We start from the raw sequence: 21941 nt of genomic DNA, 5'->3' as shown, positions 1-21941 counted from the left end.
TATGGAGAATGGTTCTATTCTGTACACCTGACATTTTGTACAGGTTATGCTAAGATATGCCTTCACTGGGTGGGTAGCCTGCTTCTGGATTTTCTTCATCGTAGATCAGCACTTGAATCCTAAGGGACAGATCAGGTTGAGACAGAAGGGGAGTAGGCCATTACTTCTGGCAGGGGTGCTAAGCTGACTTCTCCCTATCGCCTTTCCAAGTTCTTATTGTGTACCAGCAGGAAAACAGAGTCTCAGTTGACAGAAGGAGAATTCTGGCTGGCTCTCAAAGATCTTGCATTTCTGTTCTCTTATATCATCGCTGGCCTGGGGCAGGTCTGTGTGAGCACATGAGCAGAGGCTGCAGGGGCCTGTGTGTGGATCTTACTGCCGCCTACATTTCTTTTTCAACCCACTGCTGCTTCCCTGTTTCACTTCCACCACTGACTGGAACCCTGGAGAGGTGTTTGGGAGTGCTGGAGAAGCATCTGTGGCTTGGTAAAAAAGCCAGGGGGTGTAGGGGAATCAAGGACTTTGATATGTGAGTCTGCTGGTTAAGGGGAGGGGTGTCCAAAGGAGGAGTGTGTGGATAAGGCAAGGCACTGTGGATTTTTGATAATGATTGATGGAAAGAGACTGAGAAATGTTATCTTTTTCAGGGATGCATAATAGTTCTGTGATATGATTATGAAAGGAATTTTAAATAGTTTGACTGTTTAGAAAGAGATTATGGCCAGGGATGTATCTCAGTGGCACTGTGCCTGCTTGGCACGCACAAGGTCCTGAGTTTGATCCCTGCTACCTGGGAGAAGGGAAAAAAAATTACTTAAAGTTGAAAAAAGTTTGTTGCACAACAGTGTGCATCTGCTTAGCAATACTGAGGATCTACTTAAAATTTGTTAAAAGAATTTTCATGTTATGTGTTTTGTTTTAGCACAGTTTAAAGTTTGAATAGGTTTTTTGGGGGCTTTGAGTGGATTTTTCTTTTCCTAACAGTTGGATAGACTTCTGCGTAGGAAAGCTGGTTTGACTGTTGTTCCTTCACATAGTGCCTTGAGAAATTCTGAATATCAAAGGCAGTTCATCTGGAAGACCTGTAAAGAAGCGGCGCCAGTGGTTGCAGCTGATCAGGTAGCTGAAAGGATGTAATATACTTCTGAATATCGTCGTCTGATCTAGTGATGTGTAGATACATAGACCTCAGAACTAGAAGAAATGTGGTACTGAGTAGACCTGGAGGTAGTTTCTAGAAAACAGAATGAGAGTTTTACTAAAATCACCCTATTACTTATGATTTATAGTAGTAATATTATACTGTCCTAGGCTACTGATGATCATTGTTGCCAGATCCATCACATGCACTAAATATGAGACAGCGTAAAGAAAACCTGGGGAGCTGGTAACTTTTTGCATGCCAAAAGACCTTTTTGATTTTTAAGTTAAAACTATTCAGTTGGTTTTATTCTATTCTATTGTGTTTAGTTGATTAATTTTTTTTGCATGTTTCTTTTAAGAAGGCATACTTATTTTGAATGTTTAAATAAATACAAAATGTGGTGAAAGTAATACAAGAAATGTAATTTAGTCATTGTATCAGATGGACAATAATAGGAACTGACAACTGTATAAAACTTAAAAGCTATAATTATGACTAAATGTGCTACTAGATTTTATGACACTCTTGCACAATTTTAATATTGAGGTACCATTTCTAATAAACATTCTGTTGTTTTACTATTACCATCCTCTAGAAAGATCTTAGACTTTGAAATCTGTTATGTTTTTAATCATATAGTACTCTCAGGGCTCAGTAGGAAATACCTCCACTTTTAATATCATGGCAGCTAAGTCTTTTCTTTTTCCTGGCCTTTGTATTTTTCTTTATAAACACACACACAACTCCCCACACTCTGATACTCCTTTTCTCTTATACTTCATCATTCACTTGTATTCATTATATGTCTCTAAAAGCTGAGAGGATAATTAGATTCAGCGACAGGAGCATGAATCATCTTATTCTAAGATAATAACACCAGTGATCATATAAATTGTAGCAGCTTTGGGTTTGTTACTAAAGCTGATATAACATTTTAGGAACATGTAAATTAATAGAAAGTGGTATGTTATTAACCTAGGGAATAGGACTTTTGCTTGGTCACAGATGTTCTTGGATAGTAAGTGTATCTAAAAATCAGTTATTAACTGAAAATTATGATTGTTCAATTTTTTGACTGTAAGAATTTGACTGTAAGATAGAGCTGATTCAAATCAAAGCCCTAAGGATAATTTTACATGTCAGTAAAAGCATTGTATAGAAATGTTATTTTTATAGAATTAGAAATATAATATACAATAAGTCACTAACAACATCTTCACTAGTAATTTTATTGATTTTATTAGTGAGGGTTTCAAAGAATTTCTTTTGGAAGCAAATGCTCTTTGTAAGTTCAAAACATTAATTTTGGGATCTGTGAATTGAAGAGCTCAGTGACAAGCTTTCAGCGCTTGTTGCTGGCGAGCCTCTAATGGAAAAATTCAGTTTTATTAGACACCTGTTCTCTGAAAGGATGTCTTATATTAATATGTAAAGGAATCAGAACAGTTTTTGACTGGGAAGTTCTTGAAGTTTTATGATATTAAAAGAGGTATCCTGTCAGATTGGATCTGTATGAAGATGTGCTCCTTAGCATGACAAAGCCCCAATACTGTGTGGTTTACCTGAGCACCCCATCTTTTCTATTACTTTCTTTGTAATCAAGGATATTATACCATAAGATGGAAATGATACTGTAAAATATTAAGGGTAGAAGAAAACATTCTGAAAGAGACGTATTATACTCACCTGAACATTTTCCTTGACTTAATGAAAAAGCTAAAAATAAGCAAAGGAAAAAAAAAACAGAATGAATGTACTAGGAATTCAAAATATTAAGAATTTTATATTATTTCAGGAAGAAAGAAAATTCATGTGAAGAAACAGAAAACCCTATACAGTTAACAAGAGTTGCCTTAATAAAGTTAATGTCCATGGTCATATTATTAACATGTACCTATTTTACTTAACATATTACCAAACTATTGGGAGGTGGGTAGGAAACTGAGGATAAAAGGTCAAACACAAGTATGATTTATTACTCATTTTGGCTTAAGAATTATTTGATTACAATCACGATTATTCTTTCACTACAGAAAGTTGACCATTGGCTATTAGACATGTGAAATGAAGTTAGAGTCAAATATAATTTTGCTTTTTTGTGTTCTACAATTCAAATACATATATGAAATTTTAAAAGGAGTTGAAGACCTAAGTTTTGTATTATTCAAGAAACAAAAGAACTAAACTAAACTAATTTTTATTTTAAGGTTTTCCACAATAAAAGCAAATTTGTTCCACAATTCAAAGGTAACTCAATCATCCATGAAACTGAGTACAAACGAAATTTCAAGGGTTTATCTCCAGTGAAGGAACCAAAATTGAGAAAGAATTTGAAAGAAAACGGAAATCTTGAAACAGTATCTCCTGAGAAGGTATTTGTCAACTTTCAACCTTTAAACAAAACAAAATACCCATTATTTTAGACTCTTTGAATTTCCTTTCATTTGAACTTTTTTTTTGCTAGCCCATTAATTCATCTGTTTATTCATCAAATGTCACATGCTCATTATGTTGTTGAAGCCAGGCACTGGATTGATGCTGAAAGAACAGGGATAGCAAACACTTAAACCCCAAGCAGCTCTTAGGCTAGTGGAGAGACAGATAGGTAAATAAAACTAACACAGTGTGATGGGTACTTAGCAATACAATGTGTAAGTCTATTATGTCTAATGTCAAATAATTGGTTTTACAGTAGTATAAGTCCCGGGGGTAACAGGAATAACAGAAATACATACTCTAAGTAATAGAAATATATGTGTATGTAATTATTGAAGCTTAAGCATGCTAATTTCATACCAGTATAGTTTACATACAATAATTTTCTTCAGTATATAAAACAGCTGCTTGTTTGTGTAGCCACTTTTAAGTTGTGTCATTTGGCTAAAAATCATTGTAAATTATAGGAAAATGAAGTTTAAATACTCTTTTTGAATTTCCTGTAATGTTGATACCAGATACTTGATGTTTCCTAAAAATAGAAAGTATATTGACTAAAAGTAAAATTGTGGCCACACAAAGAAGTAGTTGTTTGTATACACTGAAGTAAATTATGTGCATTATACTGGCATTATATTAGCATGCTTAAGCTTCAGTTTAAAGTTTGTGTGTGTGTGTTTGGATTTTTTGGGGGAACTTTGACATTCTTGGGGAAAAAAGTTTTACATTATTTAGTAAAATATTGTGGTAATTTATTCATCAGAACCTTACATTTAATTAGTATAACAATTAAATGAACTGGCTGTGGTGATGCACACCTGTAATCCCTGCCCTCAGGAGACTGAAGCAAGGAAATCGCTGAGAGCTTGAGGCCTGGGGTACAAGGCTAGCCTAAACTGCATGGTGAGACTCTGCCTCAAACAAAAACAACAACAAAAATGTAGAATATCAAGGGTCAATCTAAAATGACTGTTCAATATATAGTAAGCTTGTTTATTTTAAGTAAGCATTTGTTAGTCTTTGAATTTCCTTCCATTAGGATCTAAACCTTTATTGTTAGAAGATGAAATTATATCCAGATCTTCAAAATACAAAAACAAACTAGCTAGGTTGGCATGGGGTGCACAACTGTAATCCCAGCACTCTGAGAGTCTGAGGCAAGAGGATCACAAGAAAGAGCCTAGTATGGACATCTCAGTGAGACACTGTTTCCAAGTAACATGAAAAGAAGGTCGGGGATGTGGCTTGGTGCAAAGGCCCTGAGCTCAGTTCTCAGTATTACACAACAAACACAGCAAAATATAAACCCTAAAAATACTGGTTTCAAAACATTCTTGTGATTTCTAGATCATTGTTAGTTAAAACTTGCTTTTTTATTGGTGGTGGTGTTGAGGTGCTCTACTATTGAGTTACATCCCTACCCCTTTTCATTTTTATTTTTAAATTTTGAGTCAAGGTCTTACAGAGTTGCCCAGTAGAACTTAAATTATCATTCTCCTGTCTCAGCTTCCCTCAGTCCTGGGATTATAAACTTACATCTAAAGACAGAATTAATATCCAAGCCTACCTTTATAGCACCTATGTTTTTTACTTTAACGTATAACATGTTTTAACCATAAAAGCTTATATTATTTCTATTTTAGTGTAATGAAATGGTTGATCCTTTAAAATTAGAAGCAGAGATGGCATCAAAAGACTCAAACCAGGCTAAAAAGAAGCTAACTCCTTGGAGACATCAAAGGCTTGGGTATGTATTTTATAAGGAAAATATAGTATGTAGGTGGTCAACCTAGCAAAATACTTATTTTCATTTCGTCTTTGTTAGGAAGGTGAATTCTGAATATAGAGCAAAATTTCTGAGCCCCGCTCAATATTTATATAAAGCTGGATCTTGGACACGTGTGAAAGAAGACATGCCAAATCAGGTGGGTGTCCATAATTTCACATTTTCTTGTAGCATGTATAACATTTTAATTTCACAGTGATTTTCATTTAGTAATAGAGGCCTATAAAGCTATGTGACACAATAATAGCACTACAAGTATCAGGAAGTGAAAGTTGTATGCATTAAGATATGATTTATCAATGTGTTTATTGTTTTTATATATAAAAATTGTTTTAGACATTTTTAATTTTAAAAAATAATTTTTCAGTAAACATTTTATTTTGCTAACTCAGTTGTGTGAACTCAATTTATAGAATTGTATCATTATAGATTTGATTTTTTTATAATATCCAGACCTCCAAGCCCTCAACTGAAGATTAATTTTCAAGAGAAAATTATGTGTGTGACAGTGGAGCCCACTCTCAGTGTGAACTGTTATTGCAGTAGGCAGAAGGAAGGTGTAGCCTGAACTCTTAGAGGTGTGGGTGCTATTTGAGGTAGCATGATGTAGGGGAGAAATTCTAGAGACCTAAATGTAGGTTTTAGGAAAGGGTAATTATTTCTTACACCTGAGAAGTGTTACTTTAGTGGAGCTTCTTATAGTCAAGGGATAAACAATGAAACATTTTTGATTATTGTATAATTACATCTTTAAAATCATATCTTGGCAGTTTTTTTTCCTTTTTCTGTGTGCACAAGCTAAATTAAAACATTTTTTGTTGTACTATCAATACTAATCTGCCCCCCCCCCCCCCGGCCATCCATCATTGTAAGAAAAGGGATAATTTGGGTGGGCAATGAATCTCGTATTTAGCTCAGTGCTGAAAACCATGGCCAGGAGTTGTGTGTCATCAGCTCTGAGGGAAGGTGCTAGCACTGCCGCTGGTTCTCTGCCCTGGCACTTCCCAGAATATGTCCTGGCCATGTCTGTGTTGCTCATGTCGTTGAAGGAGGTTACTTGATTCTTCCCACTATGCCTGCTCTTGGTGCTCTCCGCCTGAGCATGACTCCGAGACAGCACAGGAAGAGATAGAAAGTTCCTGGGACAGCAGCATTCATATGTTTGCCCTGGTGAAGTCAAGTTCCAAATATGAGTGTCAGAAGCAGCCATGATGGAAGTCAGCTAAACTCTTAAGCCCTTTATGAATATTGAAGATCTTGGCAAGGACCTCTGTGTCTGGGGAATCCAGTGAGGCCTGGAGGAAAGCTGGGGAGGGGACATAGGCAGAACACAGTGCGATCACTGTGGCCCAGGTTGGTCAATAAACAGGAGCTGGCCACTGACCTGTGGTATATAGGCACTTCACTTGGTCCAGGTCATCAGAAACTCTTGTTTTGGAAAGATTCTCTCTTTGTCTCAGACTTCTTTAAGCTGAGTTGGTATTTATGTTTCATATATAAGCATTAAGTGGACTGAGAGGTTGTTAAAGTCATCAGGTAAAATTCCTTGTCTTAATCCTGATGGAGGACAATGTCGTTAAGATCTCATTTGTCAAGATTTCCTATTAAGATATCTTGGTAATGTAACCTTTTGTTTGTTTTATTAATTCCTACTGGTGGTTGTAAATATAAATTAAGAGAATAGTTTACCTTAACTTCTTTGAGCGAAATAATCAAAAAAATAAATTTGAGTTTGAAAAGAATTAGTTTTTCTTTTTTTTTTTTTTTGATATCGGCGATTGAACTCAGGTCCTTGTGCCTGCACAGGCAGCAAAACCACTGAGCTAAATCCCCGGCCCAGAATTAGTTTTTCTTTAAGAAGTCAGCAGTCAGTGATATTAATCACAGTTTTCATTAACTGGGTTATAGTCATTTAACATGGGCCATACTTACTAAAAATTCACTGCTTAGTTTTTCCTAGAAGACATTTACTGTGTATACCTGATAAAGAGGTACCTAAAGATATAATGGAATATATACATGTTCAGATGTACTTTGACATCAGTGACTTTATCATGAGAATATTAACTCAGGTTTTGAGTCCTGTTGCAGTTTTCTAGTCCAGAAACCGTCTTCATTTTCTTTTACATTATTGAAATATTATACTTATTGAATCATTTGTAATTTTTTTTTTTGGTATTGGGGATTGAACTTGGGACCTTGAGCTTGCGAGGCAGGCAGTGGAACCACTGAGCTAAACCCCAGGCCCCTATCGAATCATTTGTAGTGAAGTCATAGGATGTTTTATCTTAAGCCCCTATTACCTTATTAGTGTAACATCTTAAGTGGTTGGTTTTCTCAGGTGGTTGTATATTTGTCATCTCTAATATAACCTGTTGCTTTGTTTTTGGTACTGGAGATCAAACTCAGGACCTTTTGCTTTCGAGGCAGGTGCAGTGCCACTGAGCTAAATTCCTGGCCCTATAACCTGTTGCTTTTATAAAGTGCTTACTTATAAGTTTTTTTTGGGGGGGCGTGGTCCTGGAGCTTGAACTCAGGGCCTTTGTCCTGAGCTACATTCCTAGTTCTATTGTTTTGTTTTATGACAGTGTTTCACTGAGTCACTAAATTGCCTACACTGGGGCTCAAACTTGCAGTCCTCTTGCTTCAGCCCCTCGGAGTACTGAGAATATAGACCTGCACCTCCGTGCCCAGCTAAAAGATTGTTTTCAATAATAACCAGCAAATGCAATTGTTGGATCCCTATCCTCAGAATAATTACTGAATCTATGTTAAATTTAGTTTTTACTTGATTATTAGGTAATCTTCTAATCATCCAAACCATTGGTTAAGGTAACCTTATTTTAATATGCTTCACAAAGAATAAGACAAATAGGACTTTGTGTCAAGATAAAGCCCCCCATTGAGAGACTGTGTATTTTACTGGCATTGTATGGACTAAGCATAAGGTGACTTCTCAATTTTGGGGCATGATTTTTGAGATAAAACAAGTTTTGTTTTTTCTGTCTAGTTTTCTGAGTTTGATTTTCCTGCATATAAATTTTAAATGACTTTGTTGAACTCTTTTTTTTTTTTGGTACCGGGGATCGAATTCGGGTCTTTGTGCCTGTGAGGCAGGCGGCGGTACCAAATCCCCGACCATGACTTGGTTGAACTCTTAATTTGGGAAAAGTAATTTGGTAATGAAAACAACCTACTTGTAGTATTTACTTGTATATTATGTAATCTGATGGCATTACTTGACCCAGAAAGGGGTGTGTGTGTTGTTTTGAGTTGGGCATGGTTTACTTCTATCCTTTTAAGTAGCTCTGGTTGTTGGTTGTAGGGGTTGTTCTTGAATCCACACTGTTGTTTTTTTTTCTCTGTGTAGTAGAACATTTCACTTTGGGAGAGCTGTCAACCTCCTAATTTTTTGTCTTAATTTAGGATTATAGAAGTTTAAAAGCCTGTATTTGTAAAAACATGATGTTAGCACTGGGATTATTAATAAATATTGCTGAAGAGAATTTAATGCATTGAGTTTTAAATATCAGTAACAAATAGAACTGAATAAACTGAAGTTTTATGGGATTTCTATGTAGTGTCTCCTCTTTCTCCTTTCTAAATATAATTGATATCAAAACTGTATGTAGGGGCCGGCGATTTAGCTCAGTGGTTTCGCTGCCTGCTGCGCAAGTGCGAGGACTCGAGTTCGATCCCTGGTACCAAAAAAAAAGAAAAACTGTATGTAGAGAGGCTTTGTGTTCATTCTCTCGTTTGTCAAGCAATAAGGTGCTCTTACATAGGGAGAATGCACCTCCTCTCTTGCTCTTCCTGACACACAGGGTACTCCTGATTAGACCCCTTTTGATCCTCTCCTTCAGTTTATATCTCACTTGTTTTTTTATGGTATGGATGGTACCAATATTAGGAGGCTAATTTAGGTATAGGTTAGGGTCCTCTGTTGGACTATAAGCTCATTAAATACGAGAGAGTTTCTTGCTTATCTTTGGCAGCCAGCTGTCTCGTTCAGGCCTTCTTAACTGCTGTATTTCCCCTTGTCTCAAGGAGTTCATAGGTTAATGAAGGAGGACTTTGAGAACACAGAGGAAGAAGTGATGCCAAGGCATACAGACTTCATGAAAGTGATGGAGTGGCCGTGTAACGTTTGAAACATGCAGGCACTTACTAGAAATAAAATTTGGAGTCTATCAGGCACTTTTTAACAAGGTTTCTGTGCATTCAGAGTACCCTGATTAGAAGCTCACCAGACTTAACCCATGTGGCTCAGTTCTACCTTTAAGTGCAAAAACCCATTGCTAGAAATTTTCTTTTAAAGTACAAGAATTGTTAGAAATGATAAATGAGCATAGCTCAGTTTTACTTTTGGCAGTGAAGAAAACAGTATTTCAGATTATCCTTTAGGATTATTTTCTGGTTCTGCTCATTTAAAGTAGTAGGATGACTATTTCTCTAGAGTGTAACACTTTCTATCCTTTTGGATTCAAAATAGTGTCTTGTTAAGGAGCCAAGGATAATGTTTCTCCAATTGCTTTCACATCACCACGTTTCATTATTGGCTTTTTCCCTTAATGTGAAACAGGTGTGATTCTAGCAAAGTATCCTGATGTCTTTTTAGAACGAATAGTCTACCTTTATGATAGAAAATACAGTTTTGTTAAGAAGAAAGATTTTAAGAAGAATTTTAAGGGTGATTTTTTTAAATGTGTGGAGTTATATTTAGAAAAGCCAGTAGGTGGCAGTATGATGTATAAAGTAAAGATTTAAAAGGTTATGAAGTCTCCTTTTCATATAAAACTGTTATTTGCATAGTAGGGAATTCAGATTGCCCTATAGGTCATCAGAATTTTTTTGTGATATCCTGTCACCTTGTTGAATATATTACAATTATTATTTTGTGAGAATTTCTTCTTAATTATATATTGAATACATTATTTAAAAATTGAGGTTTTGCTGATTCTGTGGGAATCTGAGGGATCTGGAGAGGGAAGCCTCGCAGCTCTCCCAGTGGGGGCTTCTCTAGTTAGCAGAAGCAGTTGTAGTTAAAGCCAAGATAAAGGCAGGCTTGGAGCTATGCCATGTGAGTACTCTTTTAGAAGTGGGAAAATAGGAATAGTAATGAAGTTACCTGTCATCCTCAGTGTCCCAGCCATGCAAGAATGTGGGTGGTTTTCAAGGTAATATTAAAATATCTTTATTATTCAATTAAATATTACTAAACATAGTAAGAAATGATTGACACATTTGCTGTATGTTTAGGAGCAATACTATGGTTCAGTATTTCATTGATTCCCATTAATATAAGTTATGATATTAACCTGTGATTAAGTGTGTTTCTGTATTCCTCCCCTAGGGTTCTCTAAATGCCATGTGGTATGCAGAGGTTGGTTGCTTTTGAGCTTTTAAAAACTGTAATAATGTGTAGAATACTTGAGTAATTTCATTTGAAGCAAAACTATGTCAATATTTGTCTTAGCTGCTATAAATTTCTCCTTGCTTGCTGGTCTGAAATAAAATAACTGCATCATGCTTTAGCCTGTTTTAATTTCTGCTTAAATGCACATAGTCTGATGACTGTATGTGGCTATTTTTACCTTCCTTTTTCCTTGGTCTCTGGCTGTATTTGTGAAGTTCCTTTGATATGCTGTTTGGTGATATTTGTAAAGGAGCATTTACAATAATAGATGATGTCTTAACTCCCACATAGGTTAAAGAACTTCGAGAAAAGGCTGAGTTTTACAGGAAACGGGTTCAGGGAACACATTTTTCTCGGGACCATCTGAATCAGATTTTGTCTGATAAGAATTGCTGTTGGGATGTTTCTTCAACCACTAGCTCGGAAGGAAGCATTAGTAGCAACATCAAAGCATTAGATCTTGCTGGGTGAGATGCTCTTTATGGATGGTGAAAAAGTATGTTGTAGTTTATGTGTACCGTGGAGTGATGTAGGAAAATGCCATGACTACTGAGAATTTGTGGCAACCACTTATTTCATTGTTTTTAATTTATTCTCTATAAAAATAAGGCTATATATGCTCTATGGATAATTTGTATATAAACTAACATAATGAAATTCTGGATTTTATAATATTCTTTGCAACAATCACAATAGAAAGAAAGATGTGGTAGATGTACAAGGACTTTAAAAAGTAAAAAAAAGGCAACGACAATAAAAACTCAAAATATAAGCTATTAGTACACAGCTATTATCATTCATTAATGGATTTTGTGACTCATATAGAGGTTGGCCCCTGATTTTATGGGAAAACTCTCTGCTGTTTTGGGTTTTAAAGTGATTTATTTCCACAGTGGTTTATAGCAAATAAAACAGTGTTTAGTTATTATAGTATGTTAATATAGTCATGCATGCCAAATTTCTAAGTTCTAATTATGTGATATCTCATTTAAAAGATAATCACAAAATCTAATTTTTAATGTGTTAGAAAGTTAAAGTATAAAGTTTGAATCAGCATACTTGGCCACAAATACATGAGTTTGTGCACAAATGTCAGTTTAGTACCTGAATTAGTTATACTTTGTTGGGTCCTAGTTTGTGCCTGTGAATTCCACTTTTGAGGCTAGTATGACCTTTGTCATTAGAGGAGCAAGTATGTTTATATGAGGGTAGGAGTAAGGGAAGAAAATATATGTTTTGGGAATATTTTAATAGAAACTTCACATGGGGTAACTATTTACTATAAAATGAACTCCTAATTTGATTCTTTCTTTAATATCTGGACAAAGCAATATGTGTGGGACACATTGAGAACAGTGGAAGGAAATGATGAGCTCACTAAAATTACTATAAATTAGAAAACTCAAACTACTTAAATTTAAAATGAAACTTATTTTACAATTTAGGGATCCCACAAGCCATAAGACTTTGCAGAAATGCCTTCCCACAAAACTAGAAGAAAAAAGACATATCTTGGAAGAACAGCCCCAGAAAAGCACCATGGAGAAACGGGGTGTGTCAGAGACTCCCACAGTACCTGTTAGGAGGCGGCTGGCTTGGGATGCAGAGCCTGCCAGTGAAGACATGCAGAAGCAGCCCAGAGAGGAGAAAGAAGAGGAGGAGGAAAGAGGAAGGGACAAGCAGGCTCACATGGGAGAGCTAGAGAAGTTGGACATACAGGAGAAATCTCAAGCAGACAGCGTAAAAGAAGGGTGAGGGTTTTACATTTCTCAGTGTATCTTTGTACATGACTAATGTGTATTTTGTTTTGTCATTTAAGTATAGTGGTTTACACTTTTAATTTTATGACTAATAAGGCGAGGATTTTACCCTAATGTCACAAAGTAGGCACTGCTGTATGGTTTATAACTTGGTCTGCTTAGATAGTTGAGTCACCACTAATTGGTAATTAAACACGGGGCTACTTGGGGAGGAAGTAGGGTTATTTTCATTCATGTCCTGTAATTATGATTTACCAGATTTGCAAATGTGTTCAGGTGAATGACTTTCTTTATGTTTAAGGAAAAAAAGATGATGTTTATTAGTATCTGAAAGTCTCACTGAAAAAGAAACTACACTGTTTTTAGTATGTTTTAAAAAGTAATTTCTGAAAATGGCTCATTCTTTTTGTTTTATATGCAGATTGCTTTGGGAATTGGTTCTTTACCATTGGTAACTTTATGGCTATACTCCAAATCCTTTTTTCCTTCATGGTTGTTGCAGCCAGTGTGGCGATTGCCCCCTGGCTTAATGGAAGAATTCTTAGCTGTGTTGTCGCTGACTTGCAGTGATTGTCCCCTTGTTCCATTATTTAGTTTAACTGTGTATTGATTTGTTATTGTCTCAGAAACAAAATGGCCTTCTCTTACACATTGACAAAGTACTTTTGATCATGTTTTCTGGAGGAAACGCTTGCTAATGGATTATTTCCACTTGTAGGTCGGATTCTTCTGTATCCTCAGGAAAAGGAGGCAGGCTTCCCACTCCGAAGCTGAGAGAACTTGGTGGAATCCAAAGGACTCATCATGATCTCACTACTCCAGCAGTTGGTAATGGGCAAACACTACGCAGTTCTTACTTACCTGGCCTCTTCTACATCAGTTAATTTAATTGAAACCTGGCTTCTGTATTTTTTAGGTGGAGCTGTTTTAGTGTCCCCATCAAAGGTGAAGCCTCCAATCCCAGAGCAGAGAAGAAAACTGTCTTCTCAGGATGGCATAGAGACTCCAAAGAATGATTTTACTAAGGTAAATATTTATATTTGAAGGAAAAGTACCTTCTTCTACAACTGATTATTTTAGTCACATGTAATAAAGGAAAGATAGGTTTGAAAAAAATGCTACTTCAGATTTTAAAAAATTCTGCCCATCTTATGTGGAAATGCCACTGTTAACCTACTTTTGGTAAGGAAAAGGTATTGACTTTTTGTTTCTTTTTTCTGGCAATAGCAGTGCATTACTGCTGCTGAACTTCCAAATGCTGGTTAGTGACTCAACAGGAAGAAAGAGAAGAAAAGCAATATTATTTATTGAACATCTGTTGTTCAGTATTTGCATTTAGGCTGTGTTCCTGGCACTATCTAGGACTAGAGATGGAGTATGAACAAAACAGATGAGAGTCCTGGTCCTGAGCTTGTGCTCTGGTAGAGGAGAGAGACCGTGGGAGTCAGGGAGAGACAGAAGGGGAGACATGGGTGGTGCCAAGTACCAAGGAGGAATTCAAAGCAGGGGAAGTGAATGGGCAGTGGCCAGGGAGGTGCTCACCAAGAGGGTGGCATTGGAGCAGAACCTGAAGATGGTGGGAATTGATCCGTGCAGATCTGTGAAGACATTGTAGGCAAAGAAAGCAGCAAGTGCAGAGTCCTTGAGGTGAGAGGATTCTTGATTCCTTGAGGGCCAGCCAGGAGGCAGTCAGGTGGCCGAACCAGAGAGCAGTGGTGTAGTGATGACTTCAGTGTGCTAAAGTGTACAGGGCCCTGTAATCATAGCAGAAACTTTGAATTTTATTCTCAGTGTGATGGGAAGACTATGTCTAAGGAGTGACATGAGTTAGTTTTCCCAAAGTCACTATAGCCCCTGTGTGGAGAAGACACAGTGTGGGGCAAGAGCAGGTGCAGGAAACCAGAGATACTGGTTTTTGGATTGTGCAGTAGCAGTGAAGGTCATATGGTAAAGTTCTATTCTGGAAATACATTGAAGGTTTATCTGGTAAGACTTGCTGATGGATCAGAAAGAGGGTGGGAGAAAGAAGAATCAAGAATAATTCAATATTTCTGGCCTGGCAATAAGGATGCAGTTGTCATTTATCTGAGGTGTGAGGAAAAAAGTATTAGGAAAGATTAAGAGTTCTGTTTGGAGCACATTCAGTTTGAAAAGTTTTTTATTTTATAGCCGGAAGTTAGCTAGGCAAGTGCTGTACCACTGAGCTACATCTCCACCCTCTTTTTCGTTTTGAAACAGGGTCTCTCTACATTGCCCAGGCTGAACTCGAACTTGTGATCCTTGTCTCAGCCTCCCAATGGGATGAATAGGATTACAGGCATTTGCCACTGTGCCTGGCTTGATTTGAGGATCTTTATCATACAGATGGTATAGTCAATGATGGCGAACCTTTTAGAGATGAGTGTCCAAACTGCAACCCAAAACCCACTTACTTATCACAAAGTGCCAGCAGTGTGTTTAAACATGAATACTCAGGTTTAGTTTAGAAAAACAACTCATACATTAACATCTTGTGTCTTATAAGAAAAACAACATGTGTGCCATAGGTTTGCCACCCCTGGTATAGGTATTAAAGTCTTGTTATTGGAGGAGATCATCAAAAAAGTGGTTATAGATAGAGAAGAGTAGTTGTAGACATGTCTGAGACCTGCTTTTTTTTTTTTTTTTTTTTGTACCGGGGATCAAACTCAGAACTTTGGGTTTGTGAGGCAGGCACCAGAACCACTGAGCTAAGTCCCTGGCCCCCTGCTTTTTTTTTTTTTAATTAATTTTATTGGTACATTTTAAGTATACAGTATAATGACATTCATCATTGGAAATTTGTGCCTTTACATAATCTCTCTTGGTTCTTATTTCTCCCCCTTCCCCTGCCCTCCAACCCCTCCATTCCTCCCTATTTACAAAGATTTTGTTTCCATTTTTTCATTTTCTCATATTAATTCCATTCCCTTCTTTCCTTTCCCCTACCCCTCCCACTTCCCCTTCCCCTTTGCCCCTTCCTATTTCACATTATCTATTACACCTTTTAGTCCTTACACTTTCAGTTTCTCACCCTGGAGAAACTATTCGGTATTTACACGTGTGTTGTATTTATTTCGCTTAAGTATTATCTCAATGTGCATCCATTTAGCTTAGTGTCTCTAATTTCTCATTTTTTTTATGGTTGAGAAGTACTCTATTTTATAAAAAAAACATATTTTCTTTATCCAGTCTCCAGTTGATGGGCATTCGGGCTGTTTCCAAGTTTTAGCTATTACAGATTGTGCTGCTATGAACATGGGTGCACATATATCACTGTGGTATGATTCTTTTAATTCTTTGGGGAAGATACCCAGCAGGGGAATAGCTGGGCCACATGGGACTTGCAGTCCTCCTTTTTGAGGTATCTCCATACTGATTTCCACAGTGCTTGCACCAGTCTACACTCCCACCAGCAGTGGAGGAATGTACCTCTTTCCCCAGAGCCCCGCCAGCAGTGGTTATTGATTGATTGCATGATAGCAGCCATTCTTTCTGTGGTGAGGTGGAATCTCAGCATTGTTTTCGTTTGCATCTCTTGAATGACCACTGATGTTGAACATTTTTTCTTAATGTTTATTTGCTATTTCTACTTCTTTGCGAAATGTCCATTCATTTCAGATGCCAATTTTGGATTGGGTCTTTAAATTTGGGAGGTCTGATTTTGTAAAGTTCTTTATAGATTACAGATAGTAGACCTTTGTCTGAGGAATAGCAGGTGAAGATTTTTTCCCACATTGTGGGTTGTCTCTTCACACTGCTGGTGGTTTCTCTTGCTGTGCAGAAGCTTTTTAACAAGAAGAGATCCCACTTGTTGGTTGTGCTAGTTCACGGGCAACTGAGGTTTTGTTCCTAAAATCTTTTTCTACACCAGTGTCTTCAAGAGCCCTACCTAACCTCTGTTCCAGCCAGTTCAGCGTTTCTGTTTTAATATTTAGATTTTTAATCCATTTTGATTTTAGTTTAGTGCATGGTGAGAGATATAGGTCTAGTTTTAGTCTTTGGCAAGTTGAAACCCAATTTTTCCAGCACCATTTATTAAAGAGGCTATCCTTCCTCTAGTGAGGGTGTTTGGCTCTTTTGTCAATGATGAGATGGCTGAGTGTGTCTGGCATTGTTTCTGCATCTTCTAATCTGTTCCACTGGTCCTCAGGTCAGTTTCTTTTCCAGTACCATGCTGTTTTTATCACAGTAGGTTTGTATATGTGCTGCCGAAGCGAGCACAACACAGTAGCTTTGTAGTATAGCTTCAAGTTGGGAGTTGTGATACCCCCTGCCATGTCTCTGTTGCCTAGAATTACTTTTGCTATTCTAGGTCGTTTCTGTTCCAAATGAATTTTTGGATTGTTTTCTCAAGGTCTGTGAAGTATACCGCTGGAATTTCAATTGGGATTGCATTGAATCTATATAGCAGTTTTGGAAGTATGGCCATTTTCACTGTGTTGAATCTTCCTACCCAGGAACAAGGGATGTCTTTCCATTTTCTGATATCATCTTCAATCTCTCTTGTCAGAGTGCTATAGTTTTCAGAGAAGAGGTCTTTGATTTATTTTGTTAGGTTGATTCCTAGGTATTTCAGTTTTTTGGATGCTATTGTGAAAGGAATTGTTTGCCCTATTTCTCTCTCAGTGCATCACTTGTTTGTGTAGAGGAAAGCTATTGATTTTTGTGTGTTGAAGTTTTATTCAGCTACTTTACTGAATTTGGTTATTAAGTCTAGAAGACTTGGTGGAGTTCTTGGGGTCTTCTATATAGAGTATCATGTCATCTGCAAATAATGACAGTTTGACTTCTTCATCTCCTATCTTTATTCCTTTTATTTCTTTCTCTTGTTTAATTGCTGTGGCTAATGTTTCCAAGACTATATTGAACAGGAGTGGTGATAGTGGACATCTTTGTCTTGTTCCTGATTTTAGTGTGAAGGATTTCAATTTTTGACCATTTAGTACGATATTGGCTGTTGGTTTTTCATAGATGACTTTTTATCAGATTGAGGTAGAGAGTGTCTATTCCAGTTTTGTGTAGGGTTTTATAAATGCATGTTGGATTTTGTCAAATGCTTTTTCTGCATCTATGGAGATAATCATATGGTTTTTGTCCTGACTCTATTGATATAGTGTATTACATTTATTGATTTGCTTATATTGAAACATCCCTGCAACCCTGGCCTGAATCCCACTTGTTCAGGGTGTATGATCTTCTTGATGATCTTCTGCATTCTATTTGCTAGTATCTTATTAAGGATTTTTGCATCTGTGTTCATTCGTGACATTGGCCTATAGTTCTCATTTTCAATTGAGTCTTTCTCTGCTTCGGGGACCAAGGTGATGCTTGCTTCCAGGAATGAATTTGGGAGTATTGCTTCCCTTTCAATTTCATTGAAGTGTTTAAACAGTAGTGGCAGTAGTTCCTCTCTAAATGTCTTGTAGAATTCAGCAGTGAAGCCATAAGGACCTGGGCTTTTCTTGGTTGGTAAGTTTTTAATTACGTTTTCAATTTCCTTGATCTGATACTGTGTTGTTTGGAATTTTTAGGTCATCTTCGTTCAACTTTGGTAATTCATACGTATCTAGGAATCTGTCCATTTCTTCTGTGTTTTCCATCTTATTGGCATATAGGTTCTCAAAGTAGGTATTGGTGATCCTCTGGATTTCTGCTGTGTCAATTGTAATTTCATCCTTTTCATTCCTAATTGCACAGATTTGGGTCTTTTCTTTCCTTTTTAAGGTGGGCTAAGGGTTTGTCAATTTTGTTGATTCTTTTGAAGAACCAACTCTTGGCTTCATTGATTTTTTGTATTGTTCTCTTACTCTCCCTTGTATTGATTTCTGTTCTGATCTTCATAATTTCCTCCCTTGTATGAGCTTTGGGTTTGTCTTGCTACCTTTTTTCTAGAAGCTTGAGGTTCAGCATCAGGTTGTTTAATTGTGCTCGCTCTGTTTTCCTGATATGAGTATTCACTGCTATGAATTTCCCTGGTAAGACTGCTTTCCTTGTGTCCCATAGATTCCAATATGTTGTATTGTCATTGTCATTTAATTGTAGGAACTGTCTGGATTCTTCTTTAATTTCCTCTGTGACCCATTGGTTATTCAGAAGTGTGTTTTCAGTTTCCATGTGTTTCTGAAATTCTTGTGGTTTCTTCTGCTGTTGATCTCCAATTTCATCACACTATGGTCTGATAATATACAGGGGATAACTTCAGTTCCTTTGCACTTAATTAAACATGTTCTATGAGTGAGTATGTGGTCTGTTTTGGAGAAGAATGACCTATGTGCAGCTGTCAAGAATGTATATTTGGATTTTGTGGGGTGGAACACTCTGAAAAACGTCTGTTAAGTTCATTAGTTCAAGAGTTTTATTAAATTCTAGTATTGCTTATTTTTTGTGTAGTTGATCTATCTCTTTGTGACAGAAGGGTATTGAGGTCTCTACTACTATTGTATTAGTGCTTATTTGATTTTTCATGTCCGTTAGTATTTGTTTTATATAGTTGGGTGCACTAGTGTTTGGTGCATATATGTTTATGATTGTCATCTCTTCCTCTTGGATTGTTTCCTTTACAATGATGTTGTGTCCTTCTTTGTGAGACATACCTGTTTTTTTGACATTAGTAAGTTGACCAGCAGAAGTAGGAAAGAATCAGCCAAGTGAGGTAGGAACATTCAGGAGACTGGTAACCTGAAGGTGAGAAGGAAGGAGTAACAGTCATTACTGATGACTCAGTAATGTATGAGAATTGGTCACTGGATGATTTAGCAACTTAGAGGGCATTGATAACCTTGATAAAGTGCAGTTTGGTGAAAGGGAGGACAAAAGGCAAAATACAAGTAGAGTCAAGAAAGGAGAGGGCTTGAAGATAGCTGTCCCAGAAGTTTTTCCAAGAAGGAGAACAATTAATAGAGTGATAGCTTTAAGAAGTGAGAACAAGATGGAAATGGTAACAGCTTGTTTGGATATTGATGGGGATAATTTTGACAATAAAGAAGAGTTTGATGAGACAGGAATGGGGGACAAATTATTGGAAAGATGCTGTCAACTAGGAGGAAGGGCTTTGGATCCAGAGGAGACTGGCAGATGGACTGGGCACTCTGGTGTCCCTTCCGTCGTACAAGTAGAAAGGCAGAGTTCCCAGGCACTGCTTATGAACATGGGAAGGTGTGATGGCAGGAGCTTTTGGACGCCTCCTCTGATTGTTTATTGGTGATGTATGAAGTGTGTCCTAGCTGAGAATGAGGCTAGGAAAGAAAATGTTGGAGATTTGAGGGAAGAAAATGTAGATCTGAGAAAGGGAAGGAGGCACAAAATAGTCTTGTTGGAGAGTGGGAGAGTGAGTGAGCCAGGGCAATGGGGAATATTGCAGGGCCATTAAAAACTTTTTATTAGGACATGTTTGCAGTGTACAGTGAATACAGTCATTCTTGGGAATTGGTACACATACGCATCACATCTTGATCCTTTTTACCTTCCCTTTCCCCTCTAACCTCCAGATCCCTTTCTCATCTCCAAATAGTCTACCTCCCTGTTTCCTATCATCTCTCTTTTATTGTACTCTTTAAATTATTTATACTTTGGGCTTCTCATATAAGACAAACAGTGCAATATTTAACCTTTGTATCAGATGTATTTCACTAAGCATTATGATCTCAAGGCACATCTGTTTTCCTACAAATGACTAATTTATCCTTTTTTATGGTTGAGTGGTATTCCATTGTATACATATACCCCATCACATCTGTTTTCCTACAAATGACTAATTTATCCTTTTTTATGGTTGAGTGGTATTCCATTGTATATATATACCCCATTTTCTTTTTCCATTTATCTGTTGATGGACATGTAGGCCGTTTTCAAGATTTAGCCAGTGTGAGTTGTGCTGTTCAACGTGAGTATGCATATATCACTGTAATATGATGTCTTTAATTTTGGGGGTAAGATACCCGAAAGGGTAATAGTTGGATCAAATGGAATCTCCATACTGACTTCCATAGTGGTTGCACTAGTTTTTATTTTCACCACCTATGTAAAAGGGTTCCTTCTTCCCCCACAACTTGCCAGCATTTGTTGTTTTCTGAGTTTTGAGTTGGTGATGATGACAGTGTTAAGGGGCTACTTTCAGTCAGTGATCACACATTTTATGTGAGACAGATTGGATGGGTTGTGTGTTTTTCTGCAGGTATGTTGGTTGCACAGGTACAGGGTAGGCAGAGTTAGATTTATAACACGGGTTTGTCGTGTGTCATGTTAAGAGAGTATGGCAAAGTGATGGTAAGGCAGTTAAGGTATACACAGGGGAGTGGTGACAGTGGTTGTCTGTGGAAGTTGAGTTGGTTAGGGAGGGAAAGTAGGTAAAATACAGTGCAAACAGGACAGGATCAGGGAATGGCTTCACATGTCATCATGGGTGTAAAGGGTTGAAGTGGGATAGAGACCATTTAGAGAAGAGGTTGAAACATCTATAGTCGATTTTCTTATGGTTGTTCATGAGTTCCAGGTGCACAGTGGGAGTTTTCAGGGCATGGGGAGAGATACAAGATGGAATCACAGTGTTCCCACTCCAGAGCTTAGAACAGAGCCCACTTCACAGCAGGAACTCATTAAGTACGCACTGGAAGGATGAGTGACAGAACGTCTGAACTATTTCCTGTTGTGTGTGCGTATGTGTGCACTGGTTTATTGAAGGAGTTCTGGCAATCGGGTACAGTCAGAGGACTGGCCAGAGTAACCCATTAGGACTCCATGGCCCTTCCTCGGGAGCAGGCTGCCGCCTGGAAGCTGTGAGCTAGGAAGTTGTGCGTGCCTGACTTAGCCGCGTGGGGGACCTCGTCCATATTTCAGCTGGGTTTGTACGTATTATTTTCATTTATGATGGAATTAAGTTTTTGAATACTCTACATAGGCTAATGTTGTCCCTTAAATGCCATTCTTTGCTTCACAGGGCACACAATATGGTTTTAACATTTTAATTGCAAACTTTTCAGAAATGTGCAGGTTTCATATTAACAGCTTGGTTAGAAATCACTTCATGTGAGTTTTCTTTTTTCTTTTAATTTTGTTGGTACAATTTATATATACATAATGACCACATTCATCATAGGGAATTTGTACCTGTACATGATATATCCTGATTCCTCTTTGTTTCCCATTCTCCTTCCCTCCCTTCAACCTCTCTTCTTCTCCCTATTTACAAAAACCCCATTTCCATTTCTGCATCCTTGCAGCTCTGGGTATTATTATTTTTAAAACTTTTGCAATTTGGTAGGTGAGAGGTTGGTACTTCAGTGCTTTTGTTTTGTAATTATTTGAATACCAGTGAAGTAGAGTATGTTAACTATATTTGTGTGCATATGAATTGCTTATTTATTTTTCAGCTTTCAGATT

At 37.3% G+C, this 21941-nt stretch overlaps 1 protein-coding gene across 30 annotated transcripts in view; it reads left to right on the top strand.

Annotated features, from left to right (window-relative positions):
• Saxo6 (stabilizer of axonemal microtubules 6) overlaps positions 1-21941 on the top strand; it is a 77594-nt gene that overhangs the window by 49647 nt on the left and 6006 nt on the right. For 21 of the 30 annotated variants that reach the window (XM_087192261.1, XM_087192262.1, XM_087192283.1 and 18 more), the window contains 9 exons: positions 985-1119; positions 3352-3516; positions 5224-5327; positions 5406-5505; positions 10720-10749; positions 11074-11249; positions 12228-12533; positions 13261-13370; positions 13459-13568. In XM_087192261.1, the coding sequence (XP_087048387.1) occupies positions 985-1119; positions 3352-3516; positions 5224-5327; positions 5406-5505; positions 10720-10749; positions 11074-11249; positions 12228-12533; positions 13261-13370; positions 13459-13568 (1236 nt within the window). Of the gene's footprint in view, positions 1-984; positions 1120-3351; positions 3517-5223; positions 5328-5405; positions 5506-10719; positions 10750-11073; positions 11250-12227; positions 12534-13260; positions 13371-13458; positions 13569-14780; positions 21405-21941 lie in introns of those variants that run through there. The other 9 variants (XM_087192285.1, XM_087192286.1, XM_087192266.1 and 6 more) reach the window with 7 other exon arrangements.

The sequence above is a fragment of the Heterocephalus glaber genome, unplaced genomic scaffold (assembly GCF_053883595.1).
Source record: "Heterocephalus glaber isolate CG9 unplaced genomic scaffold, H.glaber_assembly_v1.0 deba00001569, whole genome shotgun sequence".
NCBI lineage: Eukaryota > Metazoa > Chordata > Mammalia > Rodentia > Bathyergidae > Heterocephalus > Heterocephalus glaber.
The sequence above is the reverse complement of the archived record's forward strand: the minus strand, read 5'-3'. Positions and strand labels throughout refer to the sequence as shown.